At 36.0% G+C, this 25512-nt stretch overlaps 1 protein-coding gene across 1 annotated transcript in view; it reads right to left on the minus strand.

Annotated features, from left to right (window-relative positions):
- Gpr149 (G protein-coupled receptor 149) overlaps positions 1-25512 on the minus strand; it is a 67179-nt gene that overhangs the window by 36414 nt on the left and 5253 nt on the right. The window contains 1 exon segment of the mRNA XM_028894521.2: positions 22383-22831. Within this exon segment, the coding sequence (XP_028750354.1) occupies positions 22383-22831 (449 nt within the window).

The following is a 25512-nucleotide window of genomic DNA, read 5'->3' on the forward strand; positions in this document are numbered from 1 at the left end:
GCCTTGAAGAAGGAAAGCAATGATGTGAGGCTTACCTTACTGGACAGTGTTAGTCCCCACTCATGGTTTCCCACCCCTTAAACATGTAAGCACTAACAGGACTCAGTAAGAAATGGATGCCAATGACGAAGATGGGGAACTTCAATGTCTAGCGATAGGTAAAGTGTTTGCACAAAATACCAATAAAAAATAGATGCTTTGAACAATGCTATAGACCAAACAGGCCTGATAGAACTATTCACAGCACTCCCTCAACAACAGAATATACATTCCTCTCAAGCACACATAGGATGTTCTTTAGTATAAATCACACTTTAAATGAAAAAACAAGTCTTAAATTCAAGGAGACTGAAGTCAAACCAAATGGCATTTTAAAACACAGTGGAATAAAACTAGAAATGAGTAACAGAAGAAAGGTTGGAAAACTCACATAATGTGGCAATTAAACATACTTTCAAGCAACTAATGAGTCAGAAATGAAATCCAGAACAAAACCACAAGATACCTTGAAACAAATGAAAATACAAATCATCATATTACCCAACTTATTGACTACAGCAAAGCAATATTAAAATAAACGTTTGTGCTCTGAAATAGCACAGCTGTATGCCTCAAGTTACTGAAAAAAAAAAAGAGAATGAAGCAAGCCCAAAAGTCAAAAAGGAAAAAAATAATAAATATTAGTTATGGATGAAATAGAGAATAGAAAACTAGAAAAAAAATAAAAAAAACTGATTGATTATCTATCTATCTATCTATCTGTCTATTTATTTATTTATTACTGTCTTCTGGGGAATGGGCATGGCATTCAAGAGCTCTACCATTGAGTTACACTCCTAGCTCCCTGAGAGTTTAGTGTTTGAATGTACAAAGAGGGGTGAGAGAGAGAAAAAGAGAGAGAGACAGAGAGAGGGGAATAGAGAAAACATTAGGTAGACTAAGAGTAAAGAAAGGAGAATAAAAACGTATGGTAAGGAACTACAATAAACATTTTATACCATTAAATTAGAAGGCACAGAAGAAAGGAGTAAAATTCCAGAAGGAAGCATCCTACCATGATGGAATTATGAAAAATACAGAATCTGAACAAAGTCATAATTAATGGAGACTGAATTAGTAATCAAAGTAATCTATCAAAGAAAGCCCAGATGCATGCAAAGAACTAAAGCAGCCTTCTCAATCTTTTCTAAAACATTGAAGAGGATGAAATGTTTTTATGAAGCCAGCATTATTGTGCCAATAAAGCCAGACCAAGACACCACAAGAAAAGAGAACTATAAGCCAATTTTCTAATAAAAACAGATTTTAAAAAATGCAGGCTGTGTGTGATGGTTCATTTTAATTTTTAACTTGATACAACGTAGGAAACACAACCTGGGAAGAAAGTCTCAATAAGGAATTGTTTAGATCAAGTTGTCTTGTGGGAATGTCTGTGGGAGTTTCTTGATTGCCTTAAATGATGTGAGAAGACCCAGTCTGAAGGTGTGTGGCATCATTGCTTGGTTTTGGGCTCTGGACTGTATAAGAGAAGAAAGAGTGAGCCGAGTACCAATGTGCATGCATGCATTTCTCATTGCCCTTAACTGTGATGTGAATAGCTGCTTCGGGTACTTGCCAGACATTAGCCAAGAACTGTGAGCTAACCCCCACCCCCATTCTTTCCTTAAGTTGTTCTTTGTTAGGGTGTTTTATTATAGGAGCAAAAATGAACCAAGTACTGGGCGTGGTGGCTCATGCACTTGGGGCAGTAGTGAGAGCACTGTCGTGAGTTTGAGGTCATTGGGGTCTACAGTGTGAGTCCTAAAACAAACAAACAAACAAACAAACAAACAACTGGAAAAATAAAAAAACTACAGCTCACTAAACAGACAACACATGATGACCAAGTGTGAGTTAGTACTGGGAATCAAGCACTGCTCAATACAAAAATCAAGTGAGGTACTATATCACACATTAACTAAATGAAGGATAAACATAACAACATCATTTTGACTGATAGAGAAAATTACAAAAGCTCTTTTGTAATAAGAACTCTTAACAAACTAGGAAAGGCAAATGAAAGAGCTCATTGCTTACACTGCATTTAATGAAACACATTTTTTTCAAAGATCTTCCTCTTTGGTCATCAATGAGGCCAGGGTGCCTACTCCTACTGTTGGAGATAGAAGTAGGAATTCCTGGCCAGAATAACTAGACAAGAAATGGAAATAAAATAAGGAAGTAAACTTGCTTCTGTTCTTATATGTAGTGAAGAACTGTGACTGTGTTGCAAGGAACTGTGCTGTACTGCAAGATGCAAAGTCAATATACAAAAAAAAAGTTATGTTTCTGAACACTAACAATGAACTATCTGAAAAGAAATTCATAAAAAGTCCATTTACCAGAGCATCAAAAAATAAAATACTTGTGAATAAATATAATTAAGGATGTTAAACTGAACACTATGCTAAACCCTACAAAACACTGATGAAAGTAATTAAAGAATATCCAAACATATGGGAATATATCCCATTTTCATGGATTGGAAGAAATAAAATTGTTGAAATGTCAGTATAAAGCAATGTGCTGTCTCAATATGATCTTTTTCAAAAGCTTAAGGATAGCTTTTTCCAGTTATAGGAAAACCACTTCTTAGATTCATATGGAATAACAAAGGACATTGAACAGCAAAGTTAGAAGCATCACACCTTCCTGATTTCAAAATATGACTTAATAGTATTGTAATATGATCTGCTGGGTACTGGGGTTAAGAAAAGCATGTAGTTCAAGGAGCAGGAACCAAGGAGTAAACTCATCCATGATCAATGAAAAGAGCACAGGAGAAAAGCCAATCATTTCTGGATATGTGTGTATCCAGACTTAGCAAAATCACCTGGGAAGTATGTCCAAAGCATTACTTTGGATATTACCTTATTTTCTATGACTTTTTCAGACTGTAAATGAACAAGGGTAACATAGAGAATGCTGGCATTATTACATATAAAACACACTCCCTGTTAGTACTTCATGCAGACTGAAGCCTCCTAGGTTTGGGTCGTATTAATCTTCAGATGGATGTACACATTTTAAAATTTGAATTCTTGGTGTTTCTTATGGTTTTTCTTTATGATCACCAACTGTTGGCTATTGCAAAAGAGACTAAAACATGTTTGTTTGTAAGCCTTTTAAATGAGCTTAAAAATAGAGAAGCTGTTCAGCAAATATCAAACAAAACTTGTGATGAAGAACACATTCTGTATCTTCACTATTGAGAGAGGTAGCCCCCAGACTCACTTGGCTATAAATATCTAAAATGTTGCTGGCAATACTATAAGACTCATTGTAAGTGTTATTTAATTTTGTTAAACTTTACATTTGAAAAGCTCCATGTATTTAGTGACTGTATTATTAGATATAGTTATAGAAGCCCGGGTTCCAGAAAACTGAAATGAAATGTCTAATTTAAATGAATACCTATAAATTACTCTGGACTATAACAGGAAGAAAGTTCTACACAGTACTTGACTCAAACCCAAATTCAAATGTTTTGAGCAACTGTATCACACAAATACGCAAGTGCTGACTGACATTCCCAATGGGGAAGCGGCAGGAAGCCTGATGATAACTGTCTTCCAATTTGCAGTCCAATGTAGTGGTGCTGTCTCATACTTATCGTCCAAGTGAATTTCTCTGTTCTGGTTTAGTAAAGGTGGTAATTCGTTTCTTACAGAATACAGAGCTGAAAGACATTATCTTAGAAAAGAAAGTTTATGGTCAATGTAGATTGAAAACTGTGAGAAGAACTTGGAATGTTGTAGAAGGAAATGTGAGTTCTGGGACTCTAACCATCTAGGAAGCCAAAACACCTTAGAAATGAAAAACTGACCTTAAGAATATGATGAGTGACAGCTCTAAGAATCGATATGCTTAGTGTTACATGGATATTACTGTTCTTAGTCTATGAAGCAGGTAACAGACACTAAGAGAGAAAATCGAACAGCTAATTGATTGTCAAACAAGAATCAGAGTGTGAGATATGACAAGAAAAGCTGATACTCAGAGAAGGCTGATGTTATGGCTCTTGGGGCCAGAAACTAAATTATTACTGCATGCATTTTATGCTGGATCTTTTTAAAGAATGGAGTATCCAAGTAGTATGCTTCAAGCTCACTCTTTCTTATTTATGAAAATTTTAGGATTCTCATGAGCTAGTTATTTAAAATTAAATATAACCTCATAATCATATAACCTTAAAATTATATAACCTCATTAACTCTTATATATATATATATATATACATTTTACATTTATTTAATGTGTGTGCATGTTGTTTGAGTGTATAGGTATGTAGGCACATAAATGGAAGTCAGAGGACAACTTGAAGGAATTGGTTATTTTTTTCTACTGTGTGTGTTCTTGAGTTTGAACTCAGATCAGCTGACTTAGCAGGAAGCATTTTTACCCACCAATGCATTTTGCCAGACCTATATTTTGTATCTGTCATCTTAAGATATTTATCCTATTGTGTCTCCATGTTAGGATATATGTTGATACATATCTCTCAACCTACTACTCAGTAACTTCTCACTGGGACTGTGAAACTAACTAGAGTTACAGTATTTATGCCAAGAAATTCTGGAAACAGTGTAAATCAGAGCCCATTTACTGTTTTATTGACTCTCTAGACTTTAGAAAGTAATGTAAAAGTGTTATTAATATATGTCAAGTGAAAAGTATGCTCTGTGGATAGCCATTATATCATGAACAACATGGAAAATTGAGTTTTCAAAAGCTATTATTTGATTCAATAAGAAAATTATATCATTGAAAAATGAGTTTCACATGTGTCTTTGTTGATTAATTTTCATTTTGCTCACTGGTAACTGAAAACATTAACAAGAACTCAGATTGTAAATTGCAATTGTATTGCCTGTGCATGACATTTTGGTAAGAATTAATCCAAGTATTCATGGAAATCAAGTGTTAATATGGAGTTTACAATAAAGAGTGATATCTACTTTAATACTAGTTGTAGGTAATATACCTTTCATATATGAACATATATATTTTATCACAGATCTGATTGCCAACACTTTGCATTGATGATCATAGTTCAATTTATTTATCTTTTTAGGCCAAAGGTATCATCACTCACTAATTAGATAAAGGATAAGATTAGGTAGTGCATATGAAATGTTTATGTACTATTAAACATTAAACAATTAACAAATTGATTAAGAAACTGTTTTTCTTCTTATCCATGTTGTCTTCCATGTTTTAATAGGAAAGAATCTTAATTCTTAAAAAGACTCATTGGAGAAAAAAAGTTGCTTTATAGAGCCAATAAAGTTATGTGTAATTTATCTACCTGATATTTCCTTGCTTACATTAAACGATCTTTTTCTTAAACTGCCAGATAGATTATACAGAATCATTGACTCTGTCTCAGTTTGAATTGTACAGATATGATCTCCTAGTACATAAGGCTAAGGACAGGAAGAAGCTTCAATACTGCTTAAAAACAAAGAAGCATCAACAACTCTGTAATGCCATGGGGAGGTGAGGTAGACAGAATAATTATTAGGATTGAAATCTGGCTCAAAGTCCAAGGACCAACTCTTCCAATATTTACCCCTGGCTCATAAATTATCCAGATATTGTGATTCATTTCATCAATGTGGAAAATAACTCAGAGGAAGCAATAGTATCTGTTCACGGACCATCATAATTATCACTGCTGGGTTGACTTAGTGGAGCTAAGGGAGATCAGATGAAGTCAACGTCACTTAGTTTTCACCATTTGATCAGATTAAAATATGGAACATCTTAAACTAGTCACAGAGCTCAATGTGACTGAAATAAAAATAAGCAGCAAAGGAAGGGGTATAGCTAAAATTAGTTTTCTTTTTCAGTATTTTACAATGTTGGTTTATAAAATATGGACTAGTGATATTCAACTTGGGCATCTCATTGGAAGTAATTATTTATATATTTAAAAAAAGCATCAAATGTTAGAGCTGATGTGCCAAGAGTAGCAATTGTTTAATTTGAAGTGGCCCTGGAGTTTATCTTATTTTTATATTATCTTGTTCAATTTTATTTCCTGGATGTGGATAAGAGCCACTAGCTGGACAGTAAGATTATTTTAGTTTAGCAAGAACTTCAGAGATCAGACTTGTAAAATGCAAGTCGGAGAGCCAAAGGCATAAATTGAATTTCTCATCAAAGACTTGGGGTATAGTGATTTCTTTGCCACTTTTATAAAAAGGAAATTAATAAATAACACTAATTTGCATGTACTAGTTGAGCTTAAAAACATTAAAAAGCAAAGGAACTTTTCTGTAAAATTAATATTTGAAGATAAAATTACCAGGCAGAACTTATCCTTTCTCAAAAACATTTAAAAATTATCTATCACCATTTGGTGAAATGAATAGCAGCTTCATCCTTAGACTATACCTGAATCTCTTTTCTGATCATCCTTGATCTTTTCTTGAAACTAAAGTTCTTCTGGAACTGTCATCCCTATATTAAATCAAAACCCAGAGTTCATAGTGCTTCTTGGCTATGGGCAGCTTTCCACTGCCACATAGACTAATGATTCACTTATTTGCTAAGCCTGTTAGAAACATTTGAAGGAATGATGTGAGTTATTATTGAAGTCCTATTATTGAGAAATCATTGATAGTGTATTTGACACCCTGAGGGTTTTTTTTTTTTAAAGCAAACAGCAGAGAAGCAACTTAGTTGTTAACATCTAAGTCACTTCTATATTTGAGCATAAAATGCAGTTGCTTTGACTATCATTTATTCATTCACTCAACAGAACTTTCACCTTTGATATCCATACACATACTTAAGGTTTACCTCCTGATTCTTCTATATGTATAATTTATGTATTGATAATTGTCTATATTTAAAATAAATTATATCTCAGTAACACATCCTTATAGTAGTCCCATGAGTTTAACAAATGTTAGAATAGTTGTTGTTTCCTCAGTTGATGTTTTGTTATACACTGTGGTTGACCAAGGCACAACTTGAGGTGGCCTTTAAGTATCCTCTTCAATATGCTTCCCTGATGCTCTCAGAGACACTTCAATGAACATGCTCTCCAGTGGACACCAGTGAGCCTTTAATACAAACTACTATAAGGTAATTCAATTTGGCATCTCTTCTGCAAAACTGTCTTTTTGATCTCTATGTATAAATTCTGTAGCTATTCTTGAGGGCACATTACTATACTCTGTTGAAATAAGGACATTATTTCCACATGATTTCTGCTTCCTTGTTTACTTCAATGAATCAATAGCTACAAAGCTGCTTTCCTAAGGTCATAGTATTAACTCATATGTAAATGGTAAGTAGTTTTACAGGCAGTCTTGAAGTACTCAGAGAAACTGAACTCATTAGCAATTTGAGGAAACAGGCGTAGGATGCCTGTCTTCTTTCCATTGTTCTAACATTTGGAGATGAAGGAATTGTACAAAATGGTTAAGCTTTGGAGGCTGAAATCTTCAAGAATTTGTTCTTACTAAGTATTACTTATCATTGAGGTTCAAATTCAATAGTTTATATTCTTGGAAGTCTTTTCTAAGTTTCCTATCAGACTGTACCATATACCTATAAAAAATCCATGTCTTTAAATTTCTCTTTTGTGTTATAAATTAACTCCATGAGGGCAGAGAAAATGTCCATTTTATCAATTGTTCTACAACTAGCACCAAGCACACTGCCCAATAGTGTACATTTGGTGAATACCTGATTAGTACAAGAGTGACTGAAATAATAATAAACATGGTGGGTCTGCTATGCACTGTATATTGCATTATTTGATCTGTGTTGGGTTATATAACTTAATCAAATCATTATATAATTTATATTTCTCTCTCTCTATATATATATGTATGTATATATATAATCAATGAAAATTCAGGAATACAGAGAAGAGGAGCCAAGACAGAACTCAAATTTGCTTGCTTCTAAAGCCAATGCTCTACCTGAAATGTCCCATTACACTGGTCACTACTAAAGTGAAAATGCAGAATAACCACTGATTTTGAAGATACGTTTGTTATGATTTGGATACAAGATATTCTCTGGAAGGCTTATGTGTTGTAGGCTTAATCCTTGGCTTGTGTTGTTTGTAAATTCAACCACTAAATGGTAACTGGATAATGAGGGCTCTGACATTATCAATGACATTTTATTATTAATGAGCTTCGTAATTTATTGGCATTCTACTAGGTGTTGGCAGAAATTAGAAGATAGAGTGGTTAGAGAACGTATGTCTTTGCCTTTCTTTCTTCTGCCAATCTGCTTCCTGATTGCCATAAGTTAGTAACTTAATCACCATTTCCTGTTACATTGATGTCTGTCTCAATACCTCAATCCCACAGCAATGGTGGCAGCTGATCATAGATTGAAACTTCTAAAAGCATGACCCAAAATCTTTCCTTCTTTAAGTCAGTTTCTCTTAGAAAATTTGTCACAGTGATGAGTAGCTAAGTTTCCATAATAAACCAATCTACTTTGTTTAATGTTTATTCCCAAATAAATGGACACTGGTAAGACATATATATTAGGCACATTGAAATAATGTAGCTGCTCTGTTTCATAGGATCATGATAACTTTGTTTCCATTTTGATTTCACCACAAAGTTGCATGATCTATGCCAGGAAAGAACTGGTTCAAATATTATTTTTTTCAAAATGATAAAATGTCCAATATTATTCTCTAAAATTCTCTTTTTTATTTTATATAACTGCATAAAATTCTTGGGTTTTATTGCGAAGTATAGTAATTGTTTGTTGGTGACATTGCTTTTCTGGGTGTTTAGATAGGTTTCTGGCTTAGCATATTGCCACTCAATGGAGTGTAGATCTCTAGGTCAAGTTTACAATGTCGGGAGGATGATTCTTGAACAGAGATCTGGTTCTGAATACAGAAGAATCTGTTTGCCCAGAGGCAAGGCAGCACTCACAAATGATTCTGCTTGAAGGCATATTCAGCTAAAGCAGATCATCTGGTATAGTTTCGCCTTTCTTGCAGTTTTGTCTATCATGAGAGCGAAGGAGACAAAAAGAACAGTTTATCACCTGACCAGTGAGTGTGGTGGTATTCTAATTGTACTGAAATGTGATTTTGATTATATGTTAATAAATAAAGTTGCCCGGGGGTCAGAGCTATTAGAGCCATAGACAGAGTGTGGCGGTGGTGGCACATGCCTTTAATCCCATAGATCTCTGTGTGTTCAGGGATACAGCCAGCATTGGAGACATATGCCTTTAAGACCTGGGAGGCTGTACATACAGACAGTGACGAGGCAGTCACATGTTTGGGTTTACAACCAATGGGAAGGCAGAATGACTATGAAACGACTTACACGCAGGGAAATAGCTCTTTCTTTCGGGAAGCTGGAACCACGGCAGGAGGAAGGGTGAGATTTTAGCTCTGAGCTCTGACCTCTTGGCTTTCTCTTTTACATTGGTTCTGTGTTTCTTATTTAATAAGACAGTTGGTTACATCTACAAGTGAGGAGGAGGAGGCAGGCAAAGTTGAAATGGTTGGACACCTAAGGAAGAAAGTGAGTACTTATTTCTAGGCTGCACAATCTCTGGATTGCGATGTTGGCCACAGGAAATAAGGTACCTCTAACCTTTCAAAAGGCAAGTTTGGGAAAAGAAAGAACAGATCCCTTCCTTTGTGTTCAAGATTGTGATTCTGGTATAATCATAGTGATCCAGTTATATAGTGAAAGAATATGTGTTTTAAAATTTCTGGTAGATCAGTTCAGGCTTAAGGAGGACCTAAGTGAAGACAGTAAGATTGTTTTCAGGAAAACTAAGTGAGAGAAAGCATAGCTTGGAAAGCTACCAAGGCAATAAGAAAAACAAAGGGTCATTGGAGCAGATGTTCACATTAGAAGGTCACAGAAGGAAACAGGTCCACTATTGACATTAGTCTCATTGAGTCTAGGAATGGCATGGAAAAAGATGGTATTTTCAGCTACTGGTTGCTTCTTTATTCTTGGGGGAATTTTTTTAAATGTCAAGAACGTATTTATGAAAATAAACGTGTTCAAATTCACACAAGAAGTCATAAAGGAGAGCATTGCTAGTGTGAGAGATCCCAACATCTCTTAGATGGTCACATTCAGATGTGAAAAGCTGCTAACAGAGTTGTAGATACCCTTAAGGGAAGTAGGAAAGAGGCTGCATATTCAAAATGTAGAAATGTTTTGCATGGAAAGAAGGGAACATTGCAAATGAGGCAAGTGATACAATTTTTGGAATGGTTCCAAGCTCCACAGATAAAAAGAATTTGAAAGACAAGAGTATAGAGCTTTAGGAGGAGGGCACAGTGTGAGCTCATGACAGCTGTGTCTTAGAGGACACTTCCTCAAGGTTGCTGGCTCAATTTTCCCATCTCCTGAGTCTGCAGTGTCTTATCTTCATTCTCCACACTCTTTTTCTCACTCAGATGCAGCTATTTGCATGCAAGTCTACTGCCCACACTCATCATGCAGTGTGGGCAACTGGAAGGCAGGGGGCTTGCAACTTCATATACACAGTTGTACTTTGGTTCCAGGGCATCTAACATCTGCTCTTGCCTCCACAGGCGCACTTGCACGCGCGCGCACGCACACACACACACACACACACACACACACGAGAATGAAAGAGAGAGGAAGAGAGAGAGAGAGAGAAAGAGAGAGAGAGAATAAAATCTTTAAAATATTGTGAAATTTAACACACAAGCAGGGGATAATTAAGCATAAACATGCATTCTGTGAGAGCATAGTCACTCCTTAAGATGAAAGAGGGGATATTGTCAACATCTCTGAGAATCGCAGGTGTGCTTTCTGGATCACAGACCATTCCTACAAGCAAATGTTTCACAGAGTTCTTTGATAATCACCTCCAGCTTTCCATCACACTTTCATCACTTTCCCGTGTATCCTCAAGCCATTTAATTTATTGTGTCTGCTTTCCAGCGTCGCTAAATATCACAGAGTTCATGTTCATTATGTGTGTGTGTGTTTAAGTTATTTCATTTCATTTGTGTAGCTTTAAGTTTCATTGTTTTTTGAATCAGGACTAGAAGCAGAATTTGAAGAGCTGGAAGCTTATACAAGTTGTATTCTTTGGGAAAAAGAATACAGACATGACCTCCATTAATTTTATAAAACCATATGTCATGTGAATATATTTTGAGGATCCTGTGCATCCCTAAAGAGATCAAAACAAGCACATAGCCTGAAGTCCAAGTTGACCTGGGTTCACGGGAAATACACTTCTATATGCAGTTCTTGCACTCAAAACTTCAGTTCATTTGTTCTTATGTGTGTTTCAAGTGCTAGTGCTGTTAAAACAAAGCTGCCAGAAACACACACTTGTTCTAGGGTAACACAGTTTAACAGAAATACAGCAATAGAAATGCCTTGCAATTGAGTTTTTCAACATTGTACCAGCAGCCATATTTGAATAGTGAGCACTGAGCTGCAGCTAGTGTAACTGAGGAAATAGATATAAAATTTAAAAAATAAATAATTTCATATTTTAAAACCCACATTTGATTAGTAGCTACAGGAAACAGTAAAATTCTAAGCTATATAGGAAAGAGCAGCCACTGAAGTATGAGATATAGGTTTAACTCATTTTTGGAGATATCATCAACCTCTTTTTCAAAGGAGTTCAAGAATCTCTCAGCAAGAGTTCAATTTTTTTAAGATTCATTTTTGTAACTTTAAATTAGTATATGTGTATGTTTATCTGTGTGGGTATGTACATACGTGAGTGCAGGTGCTCGTGGAGGCCAGAAGAGGGTGTCATATCCCTTGAAATTGCAGGCAGTTGTAAACTACCTGATGTGGATGTTGAGAACTGAACCCTGGTCCTCTGAAAGAGTAACCGGTGCTCCTAACCATTGAGCCATCTATCCAGCCCCACCAGTAGTTGATAAGAGTCTTTACTTTTCCACATTCTCATCATACTGTTTAATTTTGACCACTCTGTGGGGCTGCATGATAATAAACAGGTTTTAAAAAACCTTGGAATGATGGTTCAATGGGTAAGAGAGCTTTCCCTGTAAGCATGAGGACCTGAGTTTGAATCTGTAAAACTCAAATAAAAACCCAGGCATGGCTATGCATACTGTAATCCTACACTAGGGAGCAGACATAGATGGATTTCAGGAGTTTACTAGTCAGCTGACCTAGGTAAAAAGTGATCTTCTAGTTCTGAGACGCTGTCCAAGGAAATAATGCAAAGAACAATAAAGGAAGACCCCTGATGTCTTGCTCAGGCCTCTATATGCATAGTCTCAAGCACTAGGCAGGAATAACTACACACTCACATACATGTACCATATACACTGTATACCATGATTAAATGCTTTAAAAATTTATAATATACATCATGGACAGAAGACTGTTATCTCTAGTGTCTCCAGGACTGTTATCTATCTCTTAAAATGGAAAAATAAGCTGGTGATAGTGGTGCACACCTTTAATCCCAACACTCAGGAGGCAGAGGCAAGCAGATCTCTGTGAGTCTGAGGCCAGGCTGGTCTACAGAGTGAGTTTCAGGACAGCCAGAGTTAAACAAAGAAACTCTGTCTTGAAAGAAAAAAAAAATAATTGAAAAATAAAGGACTAAAACTAAATAAAAATTAAAATTTAAAAACAGCACTCAAATATATGAAAACTATTCAAATTTATTTAGGGCTTGATAAATGGAATTTGGACAAGCTGGTCTTATCATTTCTCTGTTATACTGATAGACGGTTAAAAGTGTGACACTAGATTTTCTTAGCAGGTTGGTGAGAAGTGTACCTCCTTACATAAGTTGTTGGTACTGAGAATGTCAACTTTTATGATACTTACAGAGGGCAACTTGGCAGTTCCTAACAAAACTGCAATTACTCTTTGACCCTGAAATCTTAATTTTAGGAACTTATCCTGAAGACTTTTTTTCAACAAGAACACACACACACACACACACACACACACACACACACACACACGTTTTCACTGTAGTATTGCCTTTAGGTTGTAATTTGCTTAAATTTCCAGGTAACAGTTCATCACTAAGGGAAGTCTGGGCAGGAACTCAAGTAAGGCAGGAACTTGGCGTGAGATTCTGACTGGCTGTTACTGGCTTGCTCCTCGTGGGTTTTATCAGCCTGCTTTCTTATAGTACCCAGGACTATTTGTCTAAGAGTGGCACCATGCCCTATGGGATAGGCCCTCCTGCACCAAACAGTAATCAAGATGACATCCCACAGACTTGCCTACAAGACAATCTTATGGAGGCATTATCTCAACGGTGGCTCCCCTTCTCATTAACTCTAGCTTGTGTCAAACTGACACAAAATTAGCCAAGACAATATTTTATTGTAATAAAATATAATTTAAATAATTGTAATAAAAAGCAAGCACAAGTTTTTCCTGGTCCACTCAACTGGCCCTCCCCTCCTATTCAACATATCTCAGCCTCCAGCTCTAGCAGAGATACTCTTCTGGACCAGAGGACATGCCTCTAGTCACCAGAACTGTAACTAGCCCACCCTGCCCCAGCACTGTCCCCACTCAGTGCCCACAAAGCCTACCTCCAATACCCCATGCCACTCATTACCATATCTCAGAGCCTAACCCCTGCAGAGGACCCACAGCTGGATCAGAGGCCATATAGTCCACCAGAACTTCAGCCCTCAATTTGAGTAGAGACCCTTTACTCAACCATAGGCCACTCTGGCCAGAAGACAAGAAAAGAAACAGAAACCAAGGAACAAAACACCCATCCAACAAAGACAAACTCAGAAATCTGTACTTAGACCTATAATTACCTCAAACCCAGATGCCGACACACCAGCATAATCAGCAACAGCCAAGTCAATATGTCACCAAGAGAGCCCAGCAATCCAATCCTATTACTACAAGCCCTAAATATTCCAACATAGCTGAAGCACAAGAAAAAGACCTGAAAACTAACTTTATGAAGAGGATAAAGGTCCTTAAAGAGGAAATTAATGAATCACTTAACAAAACAAGATGGTATAGCCATTCTAATATCTAAAAAAACAGACTACAAAACAAAAATAATCAAAGGGGACATGGAAGGACACTTCATGCTCATCAAAGGAAAGACCTATCGAGATGATCTTTCAATCCTTAACATTTATACCCCAAAACACAAGGACACCCACATTTGTATAGGGAGCACTACTAAAGTGTAAATCACACATTGATCCTAACACACTGATAGTGGGAGACTCCAATACCCCATTCTCATCAATGGATATGTCATTCAGACAAAAACTAAATAGAGAAATATTAGAGCTCACAGACATTATGAACCAAACAGACCTAACAGATATCTACAGAACATTTCACCCAAATACAAAAGAATATAACTTCTTCTCAGCACCTCATGGAACTTTCTTCAAAATTGACCACATACTTGGTCACAAAGCAAGTTTCAAAAGATACAAGAAAATTGAAATAATCCCCTGCATCCTATCATACCATCATGATTAAAATTGGATTTCAACAATAACAGAAACAACAGAAAGCCTACAAACTCATGAAAACTGAACAACTCTCTACTGAATGACCACTGCATCAAGGTAGAAAGAAAGTGAAACTAAGGACTTCCTAGAATTCAATGAAAATGAATGCACAACATACCCAAATTTATGAGACACCATGAAAGCAGTGCTAAGAGGCAAGTTCTAGCACTAAGTACTTACATAAAAAATTGGAGAGGTCTCAGCCCGGCGGCAGTGGTGCACGCCTTTAATCCCAGCACTCGGGAGGCAGAGCCAGGCAGATCTCTGTGAGTTCGAGGCCAGCCTGGTCTACAGAGTGAGATCCAGGACAGGCACCAAAACTACACGGAGAAACCCTGTCTTGAAAAACAAGCAAACAAAAAAATTGAAGAGGTCTCAAACTTGCAACTTAACAGCACACCTGAAAGCACTAGAACAAAAGAAGCAAGCACACCCAGAGGAATAGACATGGGAAACAATCAATCCAAGGGCAGAAATTAATAAAATAGAAAGAAGGAGAACAATACAAAAAATCAGTGAAACAATGAGTTGGTTCATAGAGAAAGTTAACAAGATGGACAAGCCCTTATCCAGAAGAACTAAAGGATGGAGAGAGAATATCAAAATTAACAAAATCACAAATGAAAATGGGGATATAACAACAGACACCAAAGAATCATTAGGTCATACTTTAAAATCACAAGTACTCCACAAAACTGAAAAATCTAAAAGCAATGGACAAATTTCTTGATAAATATCACTTATAGAAGTTAAATCAAACGTAGATAAACAATTTAAACCTATAATCCATAACCCTATAAACGCAGTCATAAACAATCTCCCAACCAATCAGTAAATAAATAAATAAATAATTTAAAGAGTCCAGGGCCAGGAGGATTTAGTACAGAATTCTCCAAAACTTTCAAAGAAGAGCTGATGCCAATACTCCTCAAATTATTCCACAAAATAGAAGCAGAAAGAACATTGCTAAATTCATGTTATGAGGCCACAGTCATGTTGATACCCAAACCACACAAAGATTCAACAAAGAAAGGGAATTACAGACCAATTTCCCTCATGAACAAAGATATAAAAATACTAGCAAACTGAATCCAAGAACACATCAAGAAGATCATCCACCATTATCAAGTAGGTTTCATCCAAGAGATACAGGTATGGTTCAAAATAAGAAAATCAGTAGGGGGCTGGAGAGATGGCTCAGTGTTTAAGCACTGACTGCTCTTCTGGAGATTCTGAGTTCAATTTCCAACCACCACATGGTGGTTCACAACCATCTATAGTGGGATCCAATGTCCTCTTCTGTCATGCAAGCATACATGCAAGTAGAGCACTTGTATATATTAATTAATTAATAAGAAATACATAAACTTTTTTGTTAAAAAGAAAAGAAGTCAATAAATGTATATAAGAAACTCAAAAAACCAGATGTCAACAATTCAAATAATCCAATCTTTGAAAATCAGGTTAAGATCTAAACAGAGAATTCTCAACAGATGAATCTCAAGTAGCCAAGCAACTCTTAAAGAAATGTTTAACATCCTTACCCATTAAGGAGATGCAAATCAAAACTTCTTTGAGATCCTATCTTATACCTGTCAGAGAGGCTAAGATAAAAAACACAAGTAACAGTTCATGCTGGGGAGGATGTGGAGCAAGGGGAACACTTTTCCATTGCTGGTGGGAATGAAAACTTGTACAGCCACTATAGTAGAAACCAATATGGTGTTTCCCCAGAAAATTGGGAAACAATCTACCTCATGATTCAGCTATACCATTCCTGGGTATATACCCAAAGGCAGCTCCATTCTATCACAAGGAAACTGGCTCAACAATGTTCATAGCTGCTTTATTCATAATAGCTAGAAACTTGGAGTGAATATTATTCTGGTGAATGGGACTGGTAGATTCCATAATAGCATACGTGGCATGTTTGTTAAAAGTAAAACTACATTCTAGGAAAAGAGCTCAATGTTTATAGGACAAAATATGAATTGCTTAAGTTTGGGTGGTTGGAATGAGTGCATTTTCTTTGCTTGTCTTATTTTCTATGTCATATGTAATAATACCATATTTCTTTTATGACAATAAAGCAATAGAGGCTGTCTTTATTAGTGTAATAGACTTTCAAATCTCTGACCTCTGAGTGATGAACTAACCACTTCAAATGAATAGAAATAGTTAAAAATAAATTATACAAACTCCCCAAAGTCATCTGTACTGAGATGACTTAGTAGAGGCTCCAGATAGAGGTATAAGTAAATTTTTTTGACTCTTGTAATTTTAGTTAGAAATATCAATAGTTATTCTTTGATGAGTTTAGCCTCTGGAGTTATTAAACTGACAGTGTTACAGCAAACACTGGCATATACCTTTTTAATAGTTTATTTCAAAATGTGAACAGTTGTATTTTTTTAGGAGTAGGAAAAATATGTGCATCAGGATATTTTCCTATAGTATTAATAGATCATTCATTAAATGAAAGGATTAATTTTGTCCTGATCTTTAAGCTTAGATTCATTCTTTAGTAATTAGAGCCCAAGCAGTGGTACTTACATATTCTTATTCTTCAAATATTATTTTTAGTCATTTAGTTTATCTTTTTATTTCTTATTCGGAGGTTCTATGGCCCTGGCAGATCTGGAAACTAGGTAGAACAGGCTGGCCACAAACTTCTGACAATCTTCTTGCCTATGTATTTCAAGTGCCGGGATTCCAAATGTGCACTCTACCATGCCTGGATAAAGTTCTCCTCCTCCTCTTTTATTCACTGCACATTTAAGCAACTTGGGAGTTTGATTTTGTATGGCAGAACTGTGACCATGATTTGCACAGGAACCACATAGAAATCTAGTAGCATCTCATGTAGATCTCATCCATTTCTCCGTGTCTTTCTTGGGGTCCCGTTTTCCAGGTAGCCTCACTGGTGATGTGAGTAGCAGTCCAGTCATCCTTGTTCCACATCTAGCATCTTCCTATGAGTGAGTACATACCATATTTGTCTTTCTGAGTCTGGGTTACCTCACTCAGGATGATTTTTTCTAGATCCATCCATTTGTCTGCAAACCTTATGATGTCATTGTTTTTCTCTGCTGAGTAGTATTCCATTGTGTATATGTGCCACAATTTATTTATCCATTCTTCAGTTGAAGGGCATCTAGGTTGTTTCCAGGTTTTGGCTATTACAAACAATGCTGATATGAACATAGCTGAGCAAGTGCTCTTGTGGTATGATTGAGCATTTCTTGGGTATATGCCCAGGAGTGGTATAGCTGGATCTTGGGGGAGATTGATTCCCAATTTTCTAAGAAAGCACCATATTGATTTCCAAAGTGGTTGTACAAGCTTGCATTCCCACCAGCAGTGGAGGAGAGTTCCTCTAGTTCCACATCCTCTCCAGCATAAAGTGTGAACAGCCTGGACATGAGTGGGAGCAATGAAGGGCGAGGGTCGAGGGAAAGAGAGCAGAAGATCCTAGCTGGATCAAGAAAAGAGAGGGAGAACAAGGAATAGGAAACCATGGTAAATGAAGACCACATGAGAAAAGGAAGAAACAAAGAGCTAAAGAGGCCCACAGAAATCCACAAAGATACCCCCACAAAAGACTGCTGGCAATGGTCGAGAGACAGCGGGACTGACCTACTCTGGTGATGGGATGGTCAAACACCCTAATAGTTGTGCCATAAACCCCATCCAAGGACTGAGGAATCTGGATGCAGACATCCATGGCTAGGCCCCTGGTGGAGCGCTGGGAGTCTTATTAGTGAGAAAGAGGAGGGTTTATATGAGCGAGAATTGTTGAAACCAAGGTTGGATAAAGCACAGGGACAAATAACCAAATGAATGGAAACACATGAACTATGAACCAAAGGCCAGGGGCCCCAACTGGATCAGGCCCTCTGAATAGGTGAGACAGTCGATTGGCTTGATCTGTTTGGGAGGCACCTAGGCAGTGGTACCAGGTCCTGGGCTGGTTGCATGAGTTAGCTGTTTGAAACCTGGGACTTATGCAGGGACACTTGGCTCAATCTGGGAGGAGGGGACTGGACCTGCCTGGACTGAGTCTATCAGGTCGATCCCAGTCCTCGGGGGAGACCTTGATCTGGAGGAGGTGGGAATGGGAGGTGGCTGGGGGGAAGGGGAGGGGGGCAGGAAGGGAGAGAACAAGGGAATCTGTGGCTATTATGTAGAACTGAATAGTATTGTAAAACAAATAAAAAAAATCTAAAAAAAAAAAAAGAAATCTAGTAGCATCTCAATATCTTGGGCTCCCTTTTAAACCTACTCAATCCCAATTTCTCTCTTAGAAGGATCCCACTTATGTGTGGACACTCTGGCCTTCAAAACTTAAAAATCATCTTCTGTATGGTCTATGAAAATTACTTAACAAAACAGTAATATTGAAATATTATAGGCACACATGCCGATTCTGAGTTTTGTGTCTAAATGACAAAACATATTTTTTCCTTGAAAGCTACAACCTTCCTCAAAACAAGAATAGATTTTGACTGATTCTCAAGTGACGTTAAAATAAGTTCTTATCAGCTTTAATTGCCCCAAGGCTACATGGTTGTGTGGTAAATTCAAACACAAGTAACCCTTACTTTTTTGTACATCCTTTCAGGATTATTTCAGAATGTGCTTTCTGTATATTCCCAGCATAAGAAAATATGTCCAGATTCTGTGGTGAAAATATTACATGTGGCAGATCTATAGAATATTATTGTTTCTGTTTTATAAGAACAGATGAGTGAGTATAGAACTATAAAAAAATCAGAACAAAGAAAAGTGGAATCATGGGTAATTTTTGTAAGCTTAGTGTTCAGGGAGATGACACACAGCTGCTAAATGATTTCACATTCATTTTTCATAATTCATAAATGATGGAATTTTATGTTTGGACAGGCTATCATTTTGTTCAGAAACAAAGTCACGCCATGGTCATCACATTTAAACTTTCTAACTGAATGATTCAGATATCTCTGACTATCCTTTCCAAACACGTGAACAGTGAACCACAGAAGATTTACATAGAAGTCCAAAAATAAGCAATTTTCCACTCAATTTTAACACTAATTTCAGTCTTATAAATATCCTGAATTCATGGTTTACATTCAATTGTATTTAAGTCTACTAAATCTATCTTTACTACTATGCTTTGAAGTTCTAACACAATATACTGAAAATTCACTTACTAGTATAAATAATAACATTAAAATTAAACAAGTCATAGGGGAAACCTGGAGATCATGAAATATATTTTAAATCAAATCTACTGCTCTTAAAATCTCAGCAGCAGACAGTATTTAATATAATACAATTAGATGTCAACTGATAAACCAAGTCTAAATGTTTCAATAGGTAAGGTTCTCATATAGCAACTGCATTGTCTTCTCAAATTCAATACATTATTACTGTGTAAGCTATTAAGTTATCCAGCTCCACTTGTATTTTGTTGACATTTAGATTAAAAAATTTAAAATGCTTTACAAAATTAAAAAATGAATATTTTATAATTTTACCTAATGCTAATCTTGAAAATCATAAATAATTTTGTGAGTATAAGGTCATACCAACACATCAATCTATAGCATGAGTAGTTCTTGGTATTTTAAAGTTTATGACAATATTATCCTAGATTGATGACATTTCCATGTATAATTTTACTTTTTATTTAAAGGGGGCTGTGAACAGGAACATATGTGCAAATAGGTTAGGTCTTTCATTTTCTTTCTAGATGTGTTTAGACACTTGAAATTCCTACAACAAAACCTTGTAAATGATGGCTATAAATTGTGATATTTGAGATAATTCTTAATATTTTGACAACATGTAATTTAGAAAACTAATTTTACGTTCCCTGAAAATAAGCTCTCAGAAAACTGTGTATAATGTCATATTGTCTTGAGAAAGCCTAGACTTATAAAAAGTAAATACCATATTGTACTGGAAAGACACATTTGTGATCAAATAAGATGACAAAAAAGAATGAATAAAATCCATGATGGACTGCCCTAGCATGTTTTTCTCTTGTGATAACCACCATGACCAAAACCTGGGAAGGAAAGGGTCTCTTTGACTTACACTTCCAGGTAGCATTCATCACAGGACAGGGTAGGCACTCAAGCAGGAGTTAAAGCAAAAACAATGGAGGAGTGTTGCTTACATCCTTGTTCTTTGGCTCAAGTTTGGCTAACTTACATAAATTGGGATCTTGCATAAGCTGGGATCATCTGCCTATGGATGGTGCTGCCCAAAGTGGGCTGGGCTTTCCTATATCAATTATCAATCAAGAAAATGATCCTACAGACACAGACACAAACGAGTATAATTCAGGAAATTCTTCAGTTCATGTTCCTTCTTTCCAGAAGACTCTAGGTAGTGTCAGTTTGACAATAAAAACTAAATAGCACAGAGACACAATCTTTAAGGGTCAAGCTGGAAGGAAGAGTAACAGAAGAGCACATGAGGTAGTGGTATGTTCTACACACACACACACACACACACACACACACACACACACACACACACACACACTTCGTCATGATAATTACTGATTTTCAAGTTCAAGAAAACCCGAAGGTTCATATGATCCACAAACAAACTGATGATGACTGAGAAGTCCCTTGTTAGCCAGTGAGTCTTATTGTTTTTAAAATGTGGAGTGTTTTGATCTGTGACCTCTACTTTTGTCTGCATTATTAAATTTGTGGCAAATATTTAACTTTTTCTGAAATACCTAAATTTTAAACCAGTGTGCATATTTCCCCCAATGTTTTATATTTTCAATTTGATAGTTTACTACTTTTTAAATAGTGATATGAGAACAATAATAGGAAAATATATTATTCATACATAACAATACAGATTCATACTTGTGTTATGTCGTGATACATTTAATCAATGAATGCATTAATCCTAGCAGAACATTCCTGGAGTTCAGCTTTTGATTCCAGAGATTAAGACAAGTGATAAGATTTCTATCACGGCCAGGCGGTGGTGGCGCACGCCTTTAATCCCAGCACTTGGGAGGCAGAGGCAGGCGGATCTCTGTGAGTTTGAGGCCAGCCTGGTCTACCAAGTGAGTTCCAGGAAAGGCGCAAAGCTACACAGAGAAACCCTGTCTCGAAAAACCAAAAAAAAAAAAAAAAAAAAAAAAAAAGATTTCTATCACATCATGTTGAAGAAACCTCTTTCTCCCCAGTAACTTTATAGCCCCCCTAAACAAGAGTAACTTTATCAAATATGAGGATTTGGAAACAATGAGCTTATAACAACATAGCACTGAAATAAGAATAACAATCCTTATCACTTACAGAAGGCAGGAATCAAGAGAAAGTGGGAGAATATTCACATGCAATTTCTTTTAGTTTTTAAATCATCATCAAACCACATCTTTTCATACTTAAAGAAATGGGACATTTGACAAGGCTTGGAATGGCTCACAAGAATGCATCCTGAAATAAGTCATGTGTGTGTGTGTGTGTGTGTGTGTGTGTGTGAAAAATTAAAATACACATGTTAACTTATTTAACAAATGTACTCAGGAGCTTGAGCTCTGGAGTGCAGTTGAAATTTAATCAGATTACTTGAGGTTAAAATAAAAATGTCTTATACTTCTCAAAGATTCCATGTATGTCTACTGACTCCAAAATATATAGAGTTTAATTGGAAATGCAAAACTAAGATGAAGAAATAAATGGAATATTTCAAAGGCCTTGGAGTAAAGATGAGATATTGTGGAAACCAATGGAGACAAATCACCTTTGGGCTTGATTAAATGGAGGAATAAGCTCATCATCTTTTCACATGGCTCTTGTTTAGGTTACCTTACCTGGCGAGGGGTTCGTTCTGACTTACTCCTGCACCACTCCCAGTCTGAAAGATCTGGTTTCTGATTCTCCTCATGAGACAGTCGTCTTTCTGGACCTTCAAAAGTGGCGGTTTCTTCATAGTTAATATCGCTTTCTGTTTTAACTGAAAAAGCACTCTTTTCTCCATTCAAGCCCTGTTTGGCCTCTGGGGTATCAGTGTTGGTGCACTTGTTGATGCCTGACAGTGTGGTGCTGTCCAAAGGTGGAGTGGTGCTGATTTCCACTGTTACAGCATGGAGGACATTGTGGTTGTCTCCCCCAGGCTCCTTTGTAGCTTCACACTCACAGTTCTTCAGGTTGTGACAGGATATGGAATTTTCATCATCCTCATAGTAATCTGTATGTGATATTTTATAGATTCCATAACTTTGTTGGAATGATAGATTGAATTCAAAGCCTTTCCTCTTTGCTGAATGAAAAGAACAAAATTCCAATGTTAGTCCAGTAGATTTAAACAGCATTGGGTGTAAATAGTGAACATGAACAGACACTGCATTTACCTGAATTACTCTTAGTTAAAATATCTTCAGTTACTTATTGTAATGCACACAAAGCCACGTGTCTTACAAAATTCAATTGTCTTGTTACTCTGAGCCTAATTTCTCTTACACAGCGAGTGGCTTGAAAAGCAGGCAATCTAAAAGACTTAGACTTTAAGGTAATTTCATACTACTGAAACTTAACTGCAAATTAGAAAACTCTCAAAGACATTCAGCTTTAGTTTTTTCAGTTTACCATCTTTTAATAATTTATTTAAGTTTATTTTATGGGCATTGGTGTGAAGGTGTCAGACCCTTGGAATTGGAGTTACAGAGAGTTGTGATATGTCATGCTGGGAATTGGACCCAGGTCCTCTGGAAGAATAGCCAGTACTCTTATCCACTGAGTCATTGCTCCAGCCCCTCAGTTCACCAATTTTATAAATTTCTTTATTTTTGGAAAGCACTATATTTTCTACTGCCCTAGAAATTGATGACAAAATAGCCTTCATTATGATCTACTATGGAGACATAATCACTTTAAGCATTTTTATCTATACTACTTCTAACATTTATGTCTACAAATGTACACATTAAAAATTAGACCATGGTTTGCTATGTAGCTTTTAAACTTCAAATAAGTAAGTAAGTAAATAAATAAATAAATCCTTTCTCTCCAGTTGTCACTATGAGATAAGGCTAGTGTTGAATTTTTAGGTAGCACAGGCTAGCCTTGAACTCTCTACCTTTCTGTCTCAATTTTGGGGCTATAGGTGTGAGTCACCATATTTGGCAACATGTACATTTCTCATACAAATAAATTCGGAATTCATTTGTTTTAAAAAATGAATATATGTATAATTCTGTAAATGGATGCATTATAGAGTATTCATAAATCTGAATAATTACAAGTTAAGTTTAACAAGGATGTATAAATTTTATTATTTAAATAGTTAAAAGAGCAGGCATTCCAAATATCATACTATTAATTAGTGGATATGGCTCAAAGTCTTGGAAAAGAGTATGGCAGAAAGTGATACAATTTTTGTGTATGAATGTCAGTCAATAATAGATAATTTTCATATGTTAAGAATCAAGTTATATCAAAGCAGTAGTCAAATGCAGTTTGATGTTTTGTTTTTCATCTTTTAAAACACGGTTTATTTCAAGAAAACTTCCTACTTTGATGGCTCAGTGTTTTACAGTTAGGCATTTAGCTATCTTTGATGGAAAAAAATTACGAAAAGCTATAAAGTTTTTATGGGAATAATACATAAAATTTGATTCACTTTGCAACACACTCTGGTGGCATTCAGATTCTTATTCTATTACTGAAATGTTCCCAGAGCCAAAGATTTACAGTTCAGTTCTGCTTCCTGAAAAATAGAATTTATCACTATCATTCATTTTTGTGTGAGCCAGAACACAAATAAAAAAATTTGTATCAAAAAACTGAAAAGTAGAAGCAGATTACTGTATCCTGTATTCTGTGACTTTTATAGTTCTAATTTACTTTTTCAGTAATATAGTCCAGTAAAGTTAAATTATAACTTTTAAGCTACTTTAAGACTGAAAGCTGAGGAAATAAAAGGATGACATAATTATTGACAGGTTCTACTTTTCCAAAAGAGATATAAAGTGGCAAATTCATAAAATAAGGGTGCTCATAAAACACCAATTTTATGATTAGTACTTGGCTATATAGTGTTAACTGTATATGGTAACTGAGATACAGAGAGTAAAAATGTGTAACATATTTAAAGGTATGATCAGAATGTGCTATTGGAACATTTGCTTCCAAGTTAGGAACATACAAGAAAGTCTGAAGTAACAAGAAAAGCAGGGACCAGTGAAATGGCTCACTCAGTAGATACAGATATTTGCCATTCAAGTCTGATGACCTGAGTTCAAGCCCTCACTCACACAGTAGAAGGAGAGAACCATCTCTTAAAAGTTATTCTCTTACCTCTAAAATCTCAGACATGCAATCACATATAAATTAGATATTACACACATAATAATAAAAGTACATATTTAAGAAAGAAATTAAGATTGTCATACTCATTATGAGGTGGTAGATCAACCATATTGTTTCATGGTAGATCTACATACGAGAAGTATTATTCATCCTCTTTTGTAGAGAAAGCTGAGATCAATAGGAAAAGCTATCTTTGATTACTTATCTTATAAAATGATTTGAATTTAAAATTAACTGGTTACAGAATTCAAGTGATTTCCTACATGTGGAATTGCTTTACTCTTGCTCAAACTTGTCAAAGAAGCACAGTAATGGAAGCAGAAAGGCATGACATGACATTTCTAGGTCAGAGTCTGTACATAAATTAAAACCAATGAAAATGTTTTGCAATTATTGAATTTTTGTTTTTAATGACTTTCCTTAACACTGAGTGAGGTAACTGATGGACATGATTGATTACAATAATACTGAACAGTTGACAGTGTTTGAGTTAAAAACAATAATTAAGGGGCTGGAGAAATGGTTTTGAGGGTAAAGTGTTTGTTGCTTAAGTACTAGGAGCTGAGTTCAAATCCATGTGAGAGCTGGGTACCAGTGATGCTTATCTGTAATCCCAGCATTGGAGTTTTAATC

The sequence above is a fragment of the Peromyscus leucopus genome, chromosome 6, assembly GCF_004664715.2.
Source record: "Peromyscus leucopus breed LL Stock chromosome 6, UCI_PerLeu_2.1, whole genome shotgun sequence".
Classification (NCBI taxonomy): Eukaryota; Metazoa; Chordata; class Mammalia; order Rodentia; family Cricetidae; genus Peromyscus; species Peromyscus leucopus.